This window comes from Vidua macroura, chromosome 2 (genome assembly GCF_024509145.1).
Source record: "Vidua macroura isolate BioBank_ID:100142 chromosome 2, ASM2450914v1, whole genome shotgun sequence".
Classification (NCBI taxonomy): domain Eukaryota; kingdom Metazoa; phylum Chordata; class Aves; order Passeriformes; family Viduidae; genus Vidua; species Vidua macroura.
Window position 1 is genome coordinate 50573744 of NC_071572.1, and position 18271 is coordinate 50592014.

Here is an 18271-nt window from a genome sequence, read left to right on the forward strand (position 1 = left end):
CAAGTAATTTTAATATGTGACTGGCAGGCAGATACTGTTCTCTGTGATGGGCATTGCTTGAACACTTAGAGAACTGGTCAAACCATGGGAAGCTTTTTTTAGCTTTTGTACAATGCATTCCACAGTTTGTGAAGGTAAATATGTTGAGTATTACTTGACTGGCTCTGGAGCTTAAGAATCAAATTTAGAAATTTAATAATATAACATCAACTCATTCTTGATACAAGTTTTATTTAAACAGTAATCTGTTAGTTTATTTCAAAAGCCCCATTAGGAAAATCTAATTTGACTGTGATCTGCAATTTGTCATCTTCATTCTCGGTCACAGACACCACACATACAGCTGCTGAGTTCAAAAGGAATGTTGGCGCTTCATGCCGACTGCACTCAATCTATTTCTTACTTGGTCTGCAATAATGTGTCCTATGGGCAGGCTCTATTTTGATTTTAGGCATCTAGTATGTACCTTAATGTTAGATGTTTAGCAAAGGACTCCACTGAAAAAGAAGCTCTCATTCTACATAGCCTTGTTGCAGAGAGGAAAGTGCCTCTGAAGCCTTCCAAAAGGAGATCCTGTGTGCTCAATTTCAGCTTCTAAACTTAGCAGACAGGAATTTCCTCTGAGGACATGGAAAGGCACCTACTGTTCTGCTGAATAACCAGGCAGCACAGGGACATGCATAGAAAGACTTCTTCAGCAGTCAGTAAAGCGTAGGTCAAAGCTTAGTGCCTGACAGAGACAGGTTGGCCCTTGAGTCTGGGTGACTGTTCCGCAGAGTGCGTTGTTTTCTAAGTGAGCTTGTAAACTCTTTCTGGTGAATAGTTGCCCAAAAAATAACTTCTTGCAAAGAGTGGCTGGGAAGTACACCACAGTACTTCCAAAGCATTGGCAGCATCCTTTTCTTCAGTACCAATTGGTGTTGTACAGTCTTGTCTTTGTTAAACACAATACCAGTTTGTAGGTGCTTGGTAGCAGGTGTGAGACAACAGCTGATCTTTTCTTGCTTGTTTTGCAGGCATATTTTAAATTATTCTGCATAAGGATTATGAATATATATATATATATATATTCATATATATATAGGTGCCTACTGCCACCTATTCTCTAAGAGCAGTAAGGGGGTTCAGACTCTGGGGATTTCAGTATCTGGTGGTGGGCATTTGCTTTGGGTTGATCCTGTAGAGCCCCTCACACAGCATGTGGGGCTGTGAGGGATTGCCTCAGTGCCTTGCCTTTCCTTGCCTCCTGCCTTTCCCTGTGTGCTGTCGGTGGGGCTCAGGATTCATCTTGCCTGCGTGGCTATCTGCATCCCATGCAGTTACCTCACTCCGTGCCTACGGGAGCGCTCAGCACGCTCAGGCAGCAATCCCTCCACCCTGTTGGAGCTGTCTAATTTAGGGACAGCGAGAGACTCCAGCCTGTGAGCTCCCGTTCCTCTCCATCGCCCACGGGTGGTGCAGGCAGCTGCCTGGGACACACGTCAACACTGCAGATCCCTGGTGCGAGGTGAGGCCACAGCAATCCACAGCGCCTGACTGGGGAGCTACTGTGCCAGAAGCTGGGAGTGGCAGCATTGTACTGAATGCTCCTGCATCTTCCCTTGTATCTCAGTCTGCCAGGTTTTAACCACAGGGAAATCAGCTCGTCAGTTTTTGGGGAGAAACTGGTTTTTTAATACAGCCATTTTAAAGCTTGTTTTGGAAATGACACTTACCTAGCTGGGTCACAGGACAGTTTGTAATACCTATTTGAAAGCTTTGCTTTTCATGTCCTCTTAAACTGGATGGCATCCACCTATGTTGCTGCTTTGTTTCGGGTCCACTGTAGTCTTACAGAAACAAAATTCTTAGGAATAAAAATTGTGACAATGAAACACTAAGAGCCACGTGCTTGGCATTAGTTCTTATTTACACAAACAGAATGTAATTTGCTTGCATATTTGTAAAGTGACCAAGTATGACTATTTTTTCTCAGGGAAATTGCCTTCTTGCTGCAAGCTTTATGTTGGCTGAGCTTCCAGTCTTCTTACTCAGTAGTTCTTTTGGAATGAGTTTATAGTTCTCCTTCAGTTCAACAAACCCAATCAATACTGTAAAGTTATAGATAAATAAAGTCATTATTTCAAGCATGGTACTTCAGTGAAATTTCTTCCTGTGACAGTGGTGGTTTATGGCAGTTGCTATGCCTTACAAAATACGGACGAAGAATTGTTTATTAATCTCAAATAATATGCTCTGGCTGATAATAAATATTGCAACATTATGTAGATTTCAGTGGGCTTTGCATTGTAAGCAGCATTTCATCCTTTCTATGGCATGTTTTACAAACTCATTTTGACATGTAACATCTAACAAAGAGCAGATTTGCCTCTATATGCCTGACACCACTGATGCTTATTACACAGCAAGAAAAGCATCATATATTCAGAACCAAATCTCAGATACACTCCAGAAATCTTTATGAAGCCAAGGGAGGAGAAGGCATTAGTCCCCCCCTCGAAGAGCAGTAAAACTTTTTTAGGGTCCCTCACAGAGGCAACATGCTGTTCCATCAGCCTGACAGCCTTTCCATCCCTAGGCAGAACTGATGCGGGATGGCCTAGGGAGCCATCCCCATGGCACATAGTAATGCAAACCCTGAACAGAGCATTCATCTCCTTATTTCCTGCACATTTGTGTGGTAAAATGCATTATTTTACAGCATGCATCTCTCCCTCCCTGAATATAAGATAAGATCTCCTACTTGAAGAAGCTGAGGGCAGAAGTAGGAGAGGCAGAGGGTGATTTTTAGCATGAACTTTTGACCAGTATGTTGGTAAAAATCCAAAGGTGCAGAAATTCCTCTTTCTCTCTAGATTCCTTTTCTCCTTAGGTGTTGTAAGTGGAGGAAACTCCTTTGATGGAACCATTTTTTCTTTCAAATGTCAAGGAAAAGAGGAACTGTGCATATAAACTGATGATGCTTCAGACAGTGTATTGTTTTTCTGGAGTAAGGGAGAGTCAGAAGTTTCAGAGAGGAAATCCTGTCTACTTGTAGTTATAGCTGCAGTTAATTCACAGAGATAGGATTTGTCATTTGTATGTGACTGCTCTGACCTTTAACATGAATTCTTCTTTAGGCTGAGCTGGGTGCCTTGGAGTGCTTGTATGAAAATGAGATTAGGGACTCAATCCCTGTTCTCTTTGGCTACTTTATGTGATTGATACATTGGTGCTAATGTGATCATTTTACTTTATTCTGAAAATCTCTGGCATCTATTACTGCAATACAGTAGGAGTTAGTTTTGGATACTGCAGTTACAAAAAAAGAGACTCCACAACAGACAGACAGGATAGCATCATACCAATGTACTCTCTTAAATTAGTACATGCTTTTCAAATCTGATTTTTTTTTCCTAGATGTCTTTTTTTTCTCCCTTCTCTTCTTCAGTGTAAATCAGCTTCTGTGGTTTATTTTTATTTCTTTTGAAGTTTGTATCTTTGTTTCCATCAGCTATTCATTCTCTACAGTTTGTTTTCCTGCTTTGATTGCAATCCTTACTACTGTTGTGCTATTCATTATAGGGAACTTTCACCTCATTTTTTCCTTCCACTTGCAGACAAAATACTTTGTCCCAAGCCTCCAAAAAAACATAAGCGAGGGTGTTTCAGCAGTGTTTGTGTGAACTTTGCTTCCCTCTTTCTGGTACATCTGCCTGTGCTCATTTTAAAACTGGTGGTGATTTTACATATGGAGAATTGGCTAGTGCTCATCCAGAATTCCTCAATAAAGGATTTTTTTTTTTCCACTGGAGAACACTAATTGGTTTGAAGTGAAATTGTGGAATATATCAATTTCAATTTTACTTGTCTCATGAAGAATACCCAAGTCTGGGATGCATTTTTCCATTGCAGCAAGACTTCAGAGCAGAAGGTTACATAGTTGCTGCAATTGGAGGGAAATTGGACCACACACTCAGAAAGAACTGTCTGTGGGCCTCTGACCTCCCCACAGGCTGTAACATGGTAAGGCTTCTCCTTGGTCTCCTCCAGAGTTGTTCTACAAACTGAACTGACTTGCTAAAAGCATTGAGAGGCATTTGTGCAGATACGTAAGTGAAAGACAGCAGTGACAAAGAGCCCTGCAAGGCATCTGTGTTATGGTTGGTGCCCCCACTGTGTCATTATTTCAGGGATGTTTCTGTTCTAGTTTTGTTTTATTTTTTGTCAGCAGTCTCAAGTAAGTATCCTATGGCAGAAAAGAAGAGGTTTCTGCAGTGAAAAGTGTTGCTGGGTTGGACGCTGGCTAGACCCAAGGGCACTGCTGAGCTGGCAATGTGCTCTGTCTCAGCTACCTGAGGCAGCCTCTAGGTAGTGCTGCACTGTCCAATTTAGACATAACCTTGCAGCAAAGTTCATCTCTCACAATGCAAGCTATCTAAAAGTTAGGCTCGAGTATTTTGGATTTCTTTAGTGGAGAGATACTTCTCAGTCCAGTCAACTTTTCAGTTATGCTAATCTACCTTTCAAAAGGTATCTGTCTTCTCCAGCAGCTGTAAAGAAACCTGGACAAGTGATTTAGAGAGTGATAAAACTTTACATTGCTGAAGTTATTATATATGAGGAAACTCCCTCTGTGTTATTTTCTAAGGCCATGCTGGAGGTCTGTGGCTTGAGAAGAAGCTGAACCTACTACATCTAAATTTGACACCTACAGGTGTGATTTCTCCTACCTACATGCACTCCCTAAAAGCAGTTCAGACAGCTTGTTGAAGAAGTACTGACTTCTTCTACAGTGTGTTTATATGGCATTTTATAAAGTTATTTCTAGCAAAATCTGAATTCTCAGAAATTTCTGTTTGTATATAGAAATGAATTGACCTAAAGCCCTTATTAAGGATTTCAGGAGCTTGAAAGACCTATATACCTTTGGGAATTGCTCTTTAGGCACTAAGTATGAACCTGGGGTTTCAATAATCCAGTAAACCCATATTATTCTGAAAAGGTTCCTTTTTTAAAATTATGTGATGTTTGACAAAAGAAAAGTTCAATAACTTGACAGTTGGGCAATAAAATCAAAGGATGCCATCCTATGCATGCACTAGGATTTTTGGTATGAAAATTTTCTGCTATATGTCCCAAAGCCTTTTGCCTTGGATTCCCCACTAGCCAATGATCATTAGAAACAAAGGCTAGGTGAATGGCAACTGTAAATCAAAACTGGCTTCTTCAGAGAAATTAATGTCACTTCCTGCTTTGAAAGGGATTGCTTAATTTGAAGTGTATCAGGAGATAGGGGTATTGTGAAATTGTTCCCTGAAAAAAGCTAATTTGAAAATAAGAATGCTTTTAAGAGTAGACCTTTGTCTACATAAAATCATATCTTCCTGTGTCCTCTGTAAGAATAAGTTTCCATGACTGTTGAGTAGGTCATTCTGGAGCTTTTACTATACCATTGCTAGGAGTAATATTTTCATCTTGAGAGAAATATTTAAATTAATTGCATAATAAGCTTGAAGAACTAAGAAATCCTGGTTCTGTTAAAGTCCAAAATCCTGTTTCTGTTTGCCATTGTTTGGTCTAATGATTAGTCCTGAAACTAACAGAAGTCTGGATGCTAAAGAAAAGAAAAGTAACTCAACACTTAGGCTATTTGGGAGACCATTATCTTGCAGTGAAAAAGTTACACCTATTGGTTCATTGATACCTTCTGTATGTCTTTTTCACTTCCTTTGTCTGCCACAAAGAAACTTTCAAAGATCTTGTTTCCCAGCTTCAATTTAGTGTTTGTATTGAATTCACATATAAATGTCTTCTTAGCATAAGTTAAATTTGTTAATTAATTTAAATTTTAGTTTAAGAAGTGCCGATCATTTTAAGGTAGTTGTCAAACTTTGCCCTTACTGGAATTTTACATTTCTAAACATGTTTACACAAACATGCTTTGGAATAAAATGCCATGAAACAATAGTGTGTGATTATCATTCATACAGCATTTTTTATCTTTGGACTACTTTGCAAACATTAACTAATTAAATTGTACAGGTCCCCTGTGTGTTCAAATATTACTGTTATCTACAGGTTAGTCACTTGCTGAAGGCCATGCAGCAAAACAGAGAATGAGTTGGGATCAGGTACATCTGCCTCTTACTTCCTTGTTTAATCCACTAAAATCACTAAAATGTGTTGCTCCAGAGTGAAGCTCAAGTCATTAGTCGTTAGATATGTGAAATGCATTTTATGGATAGTGAGGCAGGCATTGTTTAATTGCTTGAAGAGCATGACACTGAAGATTGAATTATAAATAACATTATATTGGTAGAATTAGTACTACCCAGTTAGCAGTTTGTATACCTGTTTGGCATCTCTTTCCCCAGTGATTCATTATTCAGCTTTTTATGTTTTGTCTTTCTAAATCAGCACAGAAAGCAGGGGCAGAGCCCTGTGCTTTAAGAAATTTAGAGCTCTAACAAATACTCATAGGTGTGGATTGGATAGCAGAACACTGCCAGGAAAAGCCACAATAAAACCTCCTCAGTGAACTGCTACTTTGACTTACTGATAAGAAAAAGAAAGAGCATTGTCCTCTGCTGTCACATGAGACAAAATTACTTCTTGTTTCATTATCTAGATTAGATAAGTTTTTATCTTACCTTTTCCATAAGGCAGTTCCTGTGATTTTGACAGACATACATGCAGCACAATTAAATCTTAATAGCAGTGCTTATACTGATTTATGGAAATATTGTCCTGAGTGTTTAGGTCAATGCATGCAAAACCACAAAAGTTGTGTAGGTCACGGGTATGTAAACTGCATGTAAAGGAGGGAACTATTAAGAGGGGGACACTGTTTGGCAAGGTATAATTGAATGAGCATGTAAATACAGGAATAAAAAAAAAATGAACCTCCTTTTTTTTTTTCCCTGCCATTTTCCTTTCTCCTGCATAATGGGAAAAGATTTTGGTAGGTTTCCCTGTCTATTAGTTAAATCCCCTTTGTGATTTCACCACAACCTCATTTCTCACAGCAAGTTCTTTTGATGCTGGAGATAAAGGAGGAGTAAATGGGAGTTATTGGATGATGGATATGAAGAGAGTCTTTTTTGCGTTGAACCTGTGTGCCAAGGAGGTGTCATGTGACTTAGAACATGAGCATTGCTATTCTGAATACATTGCCGAAAGGATAGTTGGACCTTACAGCCACCACAAATAAGAAATTACTCTAGTCAAAATAAAGGAATTGAAGGCTAAAATGAGGAGTAAAGCAGCACAGTGGCTGATTATAGCATCTAATCCTGGAGTAATGATAGTCACAGGTTTCAGAGTCAAACTCTGCATCTCCATCATTACAGCAGTGACAAAAGATGTGTCAAGCATGAGATTCTGGGTCATACTTTATTTATCCTTGTGAAATATACTGAGTTGCCAGAGGATAGAGCAGTGCAAGGAAATATGAAAGCTGAGGCAGGCAGAAAATAAGGAAGACACCAGGGTGGATCAGAGGAGGCAGCAACTGACAGAGCTCTCTCATCTAGCCTGTGTTGCAAGCTCGGGGGGGTGGGGGGGGCATGGAGCAGGCTGGCAGGCACTGCGGCCAGAGGCTGCCCTAGAAAGTGCTCACCTTAAGGCCTGTATACAGGATCTGCTGCTGGCTGAAAAGCCCAGCATTGCAAACAGAGCCTGGAAAATAAATTAACCTGAAAATCACCAGAAGCTGACATCAGGCAGTAAAAAAACACTTTGTTTATGTAGTCATTAAAAGTCAGCAGTCCCAGTCTTTTCACAATATGTCCCTCAATTATTTGCATGAAAAGTACAATATTTAGCATAGTGCTGGGATAATGCATGATAAATCAGGGACACACAATGCTGTCAGAAAGACATATAAGTCACCATGGTGTTTCTCTTAAGAACTGAGGAGCACTGCTGTTTCTGTAATCAGTTGCTTGTCAAGGCCAAAGAGTCAAACCATTGATAAATAAGTTCACAGGAGGAACTATATAATGACCAAAATCTCAGTCATGAAAGTTTCAAAAGCACAATAATAGGGTAATGTTGCATAATAAATTGTTTGCTGAAAAATATTTACCAAGCTGAACAGGTTGATTCCTTTTGCACTCAATTTTTTCACTTCAGAACTGCTTGCTGTCTGTATCACCACATGATTTCTGAGATCTTCTGCCATTCCTAAAGTATAGTCAGAATAACATAAAGTGGTTCTCTTTTTGCTTGAGAGGAACTACAAGTACATGCAATTCTGTAACAGGTACATCCTTGTCAATATATTGCAAATCATAGAGGTTGCACTATCCCCAAATGCTTGCAACACACATGAAGTACTGCAGGTACCCAGGACCAAGATGAGCCACAACAGCGCAGGCACTTGAGACAAGATGCAGATTTTCTGCTTTGGGGGAGGTCTGATGGAAGTGTTGTGAGGTTCTGAGATAGGTGATTGGCTCCAGCAGTGTGACAGAGCACCTGCACAAGGCATTAACACTCCTGCAGTACAGTCAACAAAGAGTTAAAGGCTTTGAAGTTCAACAGGCAGAGCAATCAGCTTCCTAGAGATGTCTCCACTTATATCCTGGGTGGGTACTTGGCTGTGAGTTGTCTCTGATCTCTTTGGAGCTTGGGCTTCTGAAATGTAGTAGTTCATTAAAGTGTTTGAGAAAAAAAAAGAGCAGCTCACGTTCCCAACTTTCCATTGTGGAAATGAAGATACCAAGTTCTGAGCTTACCTATTTCTGCCTGTTGTAACACCAAGATGTCCTCTTCCCATTGGTCATCTCCCGGTGTAAAAATGTGACAGCCAGCAGTGGTGCAGCCACCCACCTATGGCATAAAAGCCTGATGTTAGAGCACTAACTCAGGAAGCCAGATATCTACATTTGTGTGCAAAAGATACCCAGGAGTGGTCCTTTTCCTCTTCTTTATTCTATACTTGCATTTTGGATTGGGAAGTGACTGTTACAGATCCTTTTTATGGTGATTACATGGTCTGAGATGTGGTTTAGCCATTTTCACAGCACAGATAAGCTTCAAGTTCCAGAGGCAAGGATTAGGTATTTCTCTCCATTTCTAGGTTTCTGGTTTGGAGAAGAGGCTGGGTGGGGAGGCCACAGCCCATTGGCTTTCATGCCAAACAGAAAGGAGCATAGTAACTTTTAGGAGTCAGTGAGGTTGGTTGGATGATGCCCGAGTGTCTTTTGCTTCAGTGCCTGGATACTTGTAGGTTCTGAACAGAGTTCTAGTTGTCTGCTAAATTTCCCACTGTCAAAAATTCAGCATGCAAATACTTAACCTCAACTACTGTATTTTGGTGCCCTGTTGCTTAGTTGTTAAAAAGGGAACTTTATGAAAAGGAGTGTCCAAAATTTAGAGTTACGACTTCCAGGTAATGTACTGATGTTTATATCACCTGTGCAAATAAATTATTTTCCAATGAGACAGAGAGATGATTGCAAGTTAATTGACATGGAAGAGAACCATTGGTGTTAATGGTTTCCAGTAACCATTTTTCCAGTGTATATTGCTTTCAGTTGAGGGCTGATGGGGCAGGGGAGATTTTGTCACAGTGCTCTTTGATTAAATAATGACACAGTTGTAAAATAAAATCTGTATCTATTTGGTACTGTGGGACAAAATACCTGAGATATGTTTCTGAAAAGGAAAAGACTCTACTTGGAGAGTGGGAAAAGAGTGTGGAAAAAAACAAAACAGTGTTAGGCAGTGATAGAGCTAATAACTTATACTTCAAGAATTCTGTACAATATTTTGTCATCTGCAGACCATATTTCTGTCATTATCAGAAATTTAGCATCTAAAAAATGGCAAAAACAGTAAAGAGCCAATATTTGCTGTACACTTGAGGCAGGGAAGTGTGACAGGCTCAAAGCATTTGGTGCAAAATTTTGAGAGAAAATGGATTATTTGTAGGTTTCCAAGGGCCAGTGGAAAATGCAATTGTATAAATGAAGCAAAGTTGTTATGAAAGTTTCCTTTTCACTTTCAACAGTTCCTGTGCCAATCTAGATATTTTAATTGAGCATTATAAAAGATTCAAAACATGTTCAGTGCAAATACCTGCTAGTGTGCTAGAGCTTTTTTATTTTTCATATTCTTATTCTAATATTTTTGCTAGTTTCTTAAGCATTGGCCTCAGACTACTTTCACAGTACATTTGAGGTCTGAACCACAAAGGACTAAAGGGGCTTATTCATGTTCTTGGCTTTCTGCAGGCTTTTCTTTTTTTTTTCTCTTAAGTTGGTGGAATGTTTTCCAAAAACCATCTTTATGAAGCTTCTTGTTTGAGCACATGCAGTAGATCAGAATTTGTCAGTGAAAAGGAGCACATCATGTAGTCCAAATCTTAACAAGCATAGGAGTTTGTACAGCTATGGCCCTGAATATTGGTGTTGTTCATTATTCAAAATGGTATTTTAGAAGATTGTATATTTTCCCTAGAGTCCCAATTCTAAGTAAAAATGTTAAAGCCTAAGTTTTTTGGTTTTGTGTGGGAATAATACTACTGATACAGCAGAATTCTGGGAGCAGACGTTCACTGCAGCCATAATTTCCTCTTCATGCAATGTCTGCCTGCTTAAAATTCTCATTAGAGTTTACCTCTTTGTTGCTGATGATTTTTTAAACAAGAAAATATGATCTATCATGATCCAGAATTACCACTGAGCAACATGTGGGCCCTTAAGCTTTGACTTTGCTGCCATGAAAATTAATCACAGCGCTCCTAATAAGTTACTTATCATTCATTAGATGGGGTATCTACAGAGCAAATTCAGTTTGAGTTTTGAGTGAATGGGAAAATCCTAAAGTGCCTTCCACACTGAGGCTATGTGCCTTACTTACTTTGCAGTAAGTGTTCCTCAAGCTTGTCTAAGTCCCCTTCGATTATTTGGGGTAACTTAAAATTCCTAATTGTCTGTGTTCAATTTCCAGAGAGAGCATGTGGGGCTGTGCCAGGTCAGCTGTTAACCCTTTTCGTTTTTTCAACTCCAGGTATGAAGCATTTTATTGTGTATTATATAATATTCTGTTTTATTGATAAAGTCTAGAAGCAGTGCTTTTCAGGTTTCTTTCCCTCTTTATGTCATGACTGGGGGATACGTGGGGGTAGGCAAGATCTGAAGTCGAGTTTTGCAATTGCTTTTTTTTATCTTGGGGCTCAGAGGGTGGTGGGAAAGCTGCAATTTTTTTAAAAAATAAATCCCGGTGTTTAAAATATGAGAATAGAAAATACCTTCTCTGATGCTTAATAATAAAGTGTTCAAAGTAGTCTACTGAAATTGAGTAACAAAGTTAATGTGCATCAATATAGTTCATATAACAATGGATCATTGCCAGTTACGGTAAAGCAAAGCTCCAAAATGTAGGAAGAGCTCTTTGCAAACATCTCCTTGCTTTTATTTCAAGGAGGGCAAAATTTAAAAGTCTTACTGTGCAATGTGCCTTGTAGATGGCACAGGGTTTACATGCCAATCCAGTGGCGGGGGGTGACTGGGAGGCTTCAGCAAGTGCTGTGATATCATAAGGGCCCTCGAGTTCACCCCACTTGCCCAGGTAGAAATTATGTCAAATGACAGAAAGATGTACCAAAACTGGTAGGGTTCCTGTTTTTGTGGGATTCATGGCTGTTGCTTTAGTGGATTTTAAAACAGTATACAGTGAAATGTCCACTGTCAGTGCGCTTGCTTGCTTGCCTGTCCTCCTCCTCCTTTTGTTTGTTTTGTGCGCCCCTCAGAAGGTTCCTTTGGAGTCGTGTTTATTATGGGACAAGTGTAAACCCATCAGCTCACTGCTTTTATCTGCTCTTAGTGACCTGTGTGCCCCCTGTCTTTGGAGTACAGAAGAAAAAACAACTTCACATTCAATATAAGCAAGTATGTTCCAGAATAAATCCTTCACATTTATAAGTACAGTTAAGCTTTGTAATAAAATAAGGAAGAAAGCATGTTTAAGAGCAATTACACTTTCAAATTGCTAATGAGTAGTCAAATACAGAAGTCATTCCTCAAGACTACTCCTATCTCCAATTTGCAGTTAATTACACTACAGCTGGTATATTTATATTAAAAATTTGCAGGATCCTATTACTCAAACATTTTCAAAGTAGCAGCAGGAGCAATTTCTCTGTTAGAACTAATACAAATCTTTTAAGATTTCCTTAACTATGAAATTGAAATGATACATTTATGTTTAAAAATACTTAGATTTTCTTTGAACTGATTGTATTATCAGTGCAATGTCAGAAATTATTCTGATGAGCCTACTAGGCTCTCAGAATGTTGTGTTTCTAAAATACTTGTCTATTTCAGATACAGTTTTTAATGCAGGCTTCTTTAGCTTGCATTAAATTAACTATAGAACATTTTGCATATTGGCTTCTGTTCTGCAGGAAGCATTTTCAAGAAGGACACTTGTGTTGTTTTTTGCTCTTTGTTGAGGTTGTTAGTATTTTGCTTTAAAAATCCCTCATTAATTTACTTGGTATTTACATACCATAGCAATAAATATGAGATCCTACTAATGAGGCTGCCTGAAAAACATGCATGGTTAGATGTAGATGAAGATGGCTAAGTCATCTCATGCAGCAGTTCTAAACTGCTGACAGTAGTGTGCTCTGACTGGAGTGAGATGAGACTGAAAGATAATATTTGGCAAGACAAATAGGTTCTAATAAAAACAGAAATTTGGAAAAGAGCTGTAGGGTTTTTTTTAAATGTGTTTTTAAAAACAAGAACCAAGTTGATTAAGATGACACATCTGTCAAACTTCATTTGGGCCATGTGGACCTGCCTGTAGATTGAAAGGTGGAAGTAAGATCAATTAGATTAACATTAAACTCTCAGTGCATTATTTAAAAATACAAATTCTTATGATGCATTTAAAACTGCTGGAAGTGCTAGGAGTCTTCCCCATAGCTGGTCCCTCTTTTTGGGGTATGGCACTGCTGGAGTTCGGGAACAGTAAATGCTTGTCAGAAGTGTATTCTGCTGCAGTTAAATGCAGTTGTATAAGTGGATATATTTCATTTGAATTAAATTTCATGACTACCCAGGTTTGGGTATTTTTCAACTTTGTATTACTAAACTTATCTTTTCCACTAAATTGCAAGAAAGTTATCCTTCCATAAAATTACACTGAGAAGTATGGTATTCCAGTTAGGAAAGTACAGAAACATTCTTTGATACTTCAATTTCTTTGTGATGACGGAGGAACAGAGTGGATCACAAAGACTTGAAGAAACATTTTTTGTAGGTTTTTTTTCCCTATTTTTCTCTTATTTGGTTCATCAAATCTGCTAAAAGTTGTAAGTTTTACTCCGAACCAATTCCACACAAATCTGCATCTGCTGACCTCTGTGGATGGCCAGAGGCTGGGACGGTTGCTTCAGTTCATGCACATCTAACTGTTCATTTCCTCTAAAATGTGGAGCATTTTGTCCAGACTGCCTTCTCTGATCCACTGGGAACAAAGTGATAATGTGTGTGAGTTTCACATGTTGGGGCACAATGTGCCTCTTCATCTTTGCTGTCTTGCAAAGAGTGCTGCTTTCGCTCTTGTATAATCTTCCCTGATCTTCTTTTTAACACCTTGTCCACAGGCTCAGCCAGATGGGAGATGTTTGGCAGCTGGAGGACCCAGATGCCAAATTCTGGAATACAGCTTTCCTGCACTGGCACGTGGGTTCATGGCTGGCTTCTTGGCTTGCACCTCTGCTAACTTCTTGGCTACTGTCTAGCTGGCAGCTGTGGCCTGGCCTCTGGGGCTGTGTTCAGGTCAAGCTGCTTTGGAGTTGGATGGCTTTCCTGATCTGAATTGCTCTGCTGGACACCATTTTCACCTTAGTTTGCTTTGACTCTCCACTGTTCAAAGACGAATGTTTGCAGTGTTTTGTTGTATTGGTGATGTCTGTAAGACTAATTCAAAGCAGTCCTTCTCATTTGTCACCAGTTCAAAAAGCAAATAAGCATTGCAGTGCAGAGTACACTGCTTTACTTGCTAGCATTCCCATTAGTTAGTAAGAATGTTAAGGCCCAAGTCTCTACTTGCAATTCATCTCCAGGATCAGATTGTTAACTGAAGAGCACAGGCTTTAAAGGATATTCCTTTAAAGGATATTTAAATGATATTTCTTGTGTCTAAACTTTGATTGTTTTCAGCCAAAAGCGAATCTAGCATCTGTCAAATGGAAAAAAACCCCACACATTTGCAGAGGTAATCTGGATCATTTTTAAAGAGCAGGATAAAATATAATGATGATGATAATAGATAGGAAGTTACTGGTAATAATTAAGAGCACTGCCAGCAGAAAATACTTGATCTTCTCTTTGCCGGATTTGGAATGTCCTCATTTCACATTTTAGTTTTACTTCATGTTTTTTATTGGGCTTTTTTTTTGTTAGTTTGCTGTGGGCTTTTGTTGGTTTTTTTTTCATAAAAGAGGTAATGAAAAATTAATGTGTCTAGAATAGTCAAAGCATTTGAAGCAATTCCCTAATCTACATATTTTCCTTCATGCAGCTCAGTGCATAAACATGACTTTCAATGGGAAAAACTGCAAAATCAGGAGGTCACTTACACTCTGTATACTTATAGTACAGATTAATCATACCTACTCTGAAATTTTCATTCCTTCTCTCAACTAGAGTGGGACTATGTTGTGCTACACTAGAGGCACTGATACCTCTGTTACACTCTCAGAAAACTTTGATGGCCTAGGGAACGTAAGTGCTTCTCTGGAAATACAGCCCAGTTACATCAGATGGACATTATGTACATTATGTACATTATGGACTGCTTAGAGAACCAGTAGGAAATAAAAACATTGTTTTCCCTTAGAAGTAGTCTCTGTAGCCCTTTATAGATTATAACGGAGCAGAGATGAGTCTTTTGTCAAACAAGCTGGCAGCACCAACAGCAATTTTGCCACTTTCACAGGTGAGCTTCATGAACTAGCTTGTCAACAGAATGGGAGACCTGAGGTGTAGGTTCTGAGCACAAGCTGATCTCACTGGGATCTCACTGCAGGCTTAATCAGATAAGATACGAGGGGAGCGGTAGAGTGTCGTCTCCCTTCTTGCTGAATATGGGCAGCTGTATAAACAGGAAGACAGAAGTTATGGGATGGGGAAGGAGAGTGGGTAAGAAGAACCTGTATCCTTGCCTGAGCGTGGACAGGACTGGACTGTAAGCTCCGTTCCCTGAAGTAACATCAGGCCAGAAAGAGCTGTGGATACTGAAACAGACCTTTCACTGACTGTTCCTCTCTAGATGCTTAGTGTCCAGGTTTCCAGTATGGAGCCAGGATCCCTCTTTTCTGCCCAACGTCTTAGCCTTGTGGGTCTTGCATTCCTGATTACAGAGTAGCCTTACTTCCATGGACACATATAGCCAGATTATTCCTGAGGTGATGCTCCTTCTCTGAGTGAATTACCTGAATTCAGGGCTACAGTACAGCACCTTGCTAGTACCACCATCATCAGCCCTCTGCCTGCCTTTTGGGGCTTCTTCACCCGACACAGGCAAAGTTCAGGACAGGGCTCTGTCTGTAGGTGGTAAATGGATAGCTGACAGAATGAGTATGTGTGGACATGTGCCTAGTGGTTGGTACCCAGAGAAGCTCCATCTTAACAGTGAAGGACCTCATGGGTTTGGGGGGAGGCTGTGTAGGACTCTTCATGGGACAGTGGGTGGGGATGGAATCATGGACCTAGGCAGGTTTTTGGGTATCTGCCTCCCAAATCAAGGTTTCAGCATGCCCATTTTCACACTTCACCACTTCCCAAACTGTATTTTTTTCTTTCAAATTAGCAAGCTTTCAGTGCTTTTTAATGTAGTAGAATTAAAAATATTATTCCATTACTTAGACTATTGCTTTTGCCTGTTTACCTGTTTCTGCTTTTTTTTTTCAGCTCAGCCACAACTTTTGCCCCATCAAAGCTATTCTTGTCACTTTCTGTGTCCTATGGGCTTTTGAAATCATAATCATATATAAAGTTGAGCTTATTCTCTTTTTCCTTTTTTTTTAAGTGCCTAGGATTGTTGTTCCTTTTGCATTCTGTTCAAGCAGAGAAACAATGTATGCTGTTAAAAAGGGAAAGTAAGCAACCACAAAGATGTTTTCCCTTCTCTTGCACCTCCAGTACATTCTGTAACCCAGTTACTGTAATTGTTTTTAAATTTTTTTTAAACATGCATACTGTCAAGAGATTGCAGTAAAACAAGTGTTTCTCATAAGGCCAGTGAGACTGCAAGGGATGAAAAAAGATGACAGAGCAAACAGAAAATCCCATGTTTTGTTTATCAACTTTGTTTTGTTTGCCTAATGGCAGATTCTTGGAGAAAGGATCTGTTTACTTCAGTGGAAGACTAGCTTAGGATTTGCTGATTCCCAAGGCAAAAAGAAGGCATAGTTTCCAATTTGCAAGCTATTCAGTGTGTGTGATGAACTGAAGTCATTTGTGGATTTGTATGTTGCGTTTTGACGTGATTAAATGTTTTAAGTCTATTGATTTCATGCTGGGGATTAATGATGCTGAATGAAAGAGCATCAAAGAATAAAACATGTTTACATGCTCGATTAAAATACCTTAAAAAAAAGCGCCAGAGTACCTATTGTTGGAAAGGAATGCGATAAGAGAAGCAGAGAACCAATCACACATCCTGCATCAACAGGAAAATGCATTAATTTCTTTAGGCATAGAAAGAAGAAAAGCAAAGATTTGATAAGGATTGACTGTACTTTTCTGAATGCTTAACGCTCGTGTTTGACTTGGTTTTTTTGGAAGAGGGGATTAAAGAGGTTTCATTATCAGTTACCACAGATCTGTTTTACTGAATCAATCAAAGCATGATGCTTAGCTGCTTGGGATTAATGAGACGATCTTTTAACTGGAAAACTTGTTGGTAACAGCAGTGTTAATAAAGGACAAGACCTAATGATACTCAGTGCAGCTGCGGACATGAGATACAGTAAAGATGGTGTTTGCTGCTTTGAATTTGCGTAATACTTTTAGGTCTGTTTGCCTTTGCATATTAGCTCAAAAACATATCATTATCTTGAAATGTTCATAGTCCTAATTGGTTTGTATCTGCTCTCTGCAAATGCTTCTAATGACTGTCTAGATTCATGGGTTGTATCTGGAGTTGCAGTTAGGTGTCACATTCTGTTTACCAAGATAATAGTAGATAGAGATGAAAAAGACCTATTTGCTTGTTAAATCCACCCCGTTGCAAGCACAATATAGGCTTTTCCAATAGTATTAAACTGCTAGCACCCCTTATGTCAGCCAGAATGCCAGGCAGAGAATTTATTTGGGTTGTATCTGGGGAGAAGTATGCCTTAATGATCAGGTTAGCATGTGAAATACTTGATGCATGTGAAATACTCCCTACTGAGCTAGGGAGAAGTTTAAATGTGCAATTTAATGCAGCTGAGTAAATGTCGGACAGGATGGACTCAAGCACCCATTCGTTCTTTCTCTCCTGATGCTCTGATCTGGATTAGCATATGTAAGATAAACTCAGCATCAGTCTGATACACCCTACAATTCATTTGTCTCTGAACAGGGTTGAGTGATTATCCTGGGTTTGAGGCAGGAGAGGGGGGGGGGTTGACAACATGCAGTTATTTTTTTTTCTCCCATTCCTATTGCTTAATACAGGACCTGAAGCCCTTGGTTACAGAACAAAGTGTCTGAGCAGTAACCAAGCTTGTGCAAACCCAAGAGAAGAGTAATGACTGTTCTCGCAAGCTTCCTGCCTCAGTGCAGGTGCAGGAATCAGGAGGACCTGAATAATTCATAAGGTGCAAATTAGCCCCAGCTTGCTCCCAGTGCTCGAATTTTGCTTCTGCGTACCTACCTAGTTGCTGGAAAGAAAAGAATAAAGAATGCTTGGGAAACCAGGGAGAGAAAGGCAAAGAGTGTTACAGTTTAAAGGCCAGAGTCACAGAGACTGCTGAATGCTGGGTGTGTTTGAAGGCTCGGTGCTTGTTGAGGAATTGGACTCTACATTGATTATTCATAGAGTGTTTTCTCAGGAAGAAGGAAGCTCTGGGGACCCATTCCATTGCTCTTGGAGAGGAAATAAACTTCCTCTTAAGTATTAGGTTTTTCCTGCTTTTACTGTTATGGTTTCTAAAAATTATTGGGTTAAAAAATGTTAAAAGTTCATTTTTAAAGCCTGTTAAGGTATTGGAGAGAGTAAATATATATGGTGTCACTCAGCTCAAGGGTTCACAGAAATTTGATGAGACATCTTGGATGTT

General features: G+C 39.4%; 1 protein-coding gene across 2 annotated transcripts in view; it reads left to right on the top strand.

Moving 5' to 3' along the window:
• KLF12 (KLF transcription factor 12) overlaps positions 1–18271 on the top strand; it is a 231349-nt gene that overhangs the window by 158379 nt on the left and 54699 nt on the right. Inside the window, exon 6 of one of the 2 annotated variants that reach the window (XM_053971027.1) lies at positions 10939–10998. The exons of the other annotated variant lie outside the window; for it this stretch is intronic. Within the exon in view, the coding sequence (XP_053827002.1) occupies positions 10939–10998 (60 nt within the window). The remainder of the gene's footprint in view (positions 1–10938; positions 10999–18271) is intronic. 2 annotated transcript variants of the gene reach the window in all.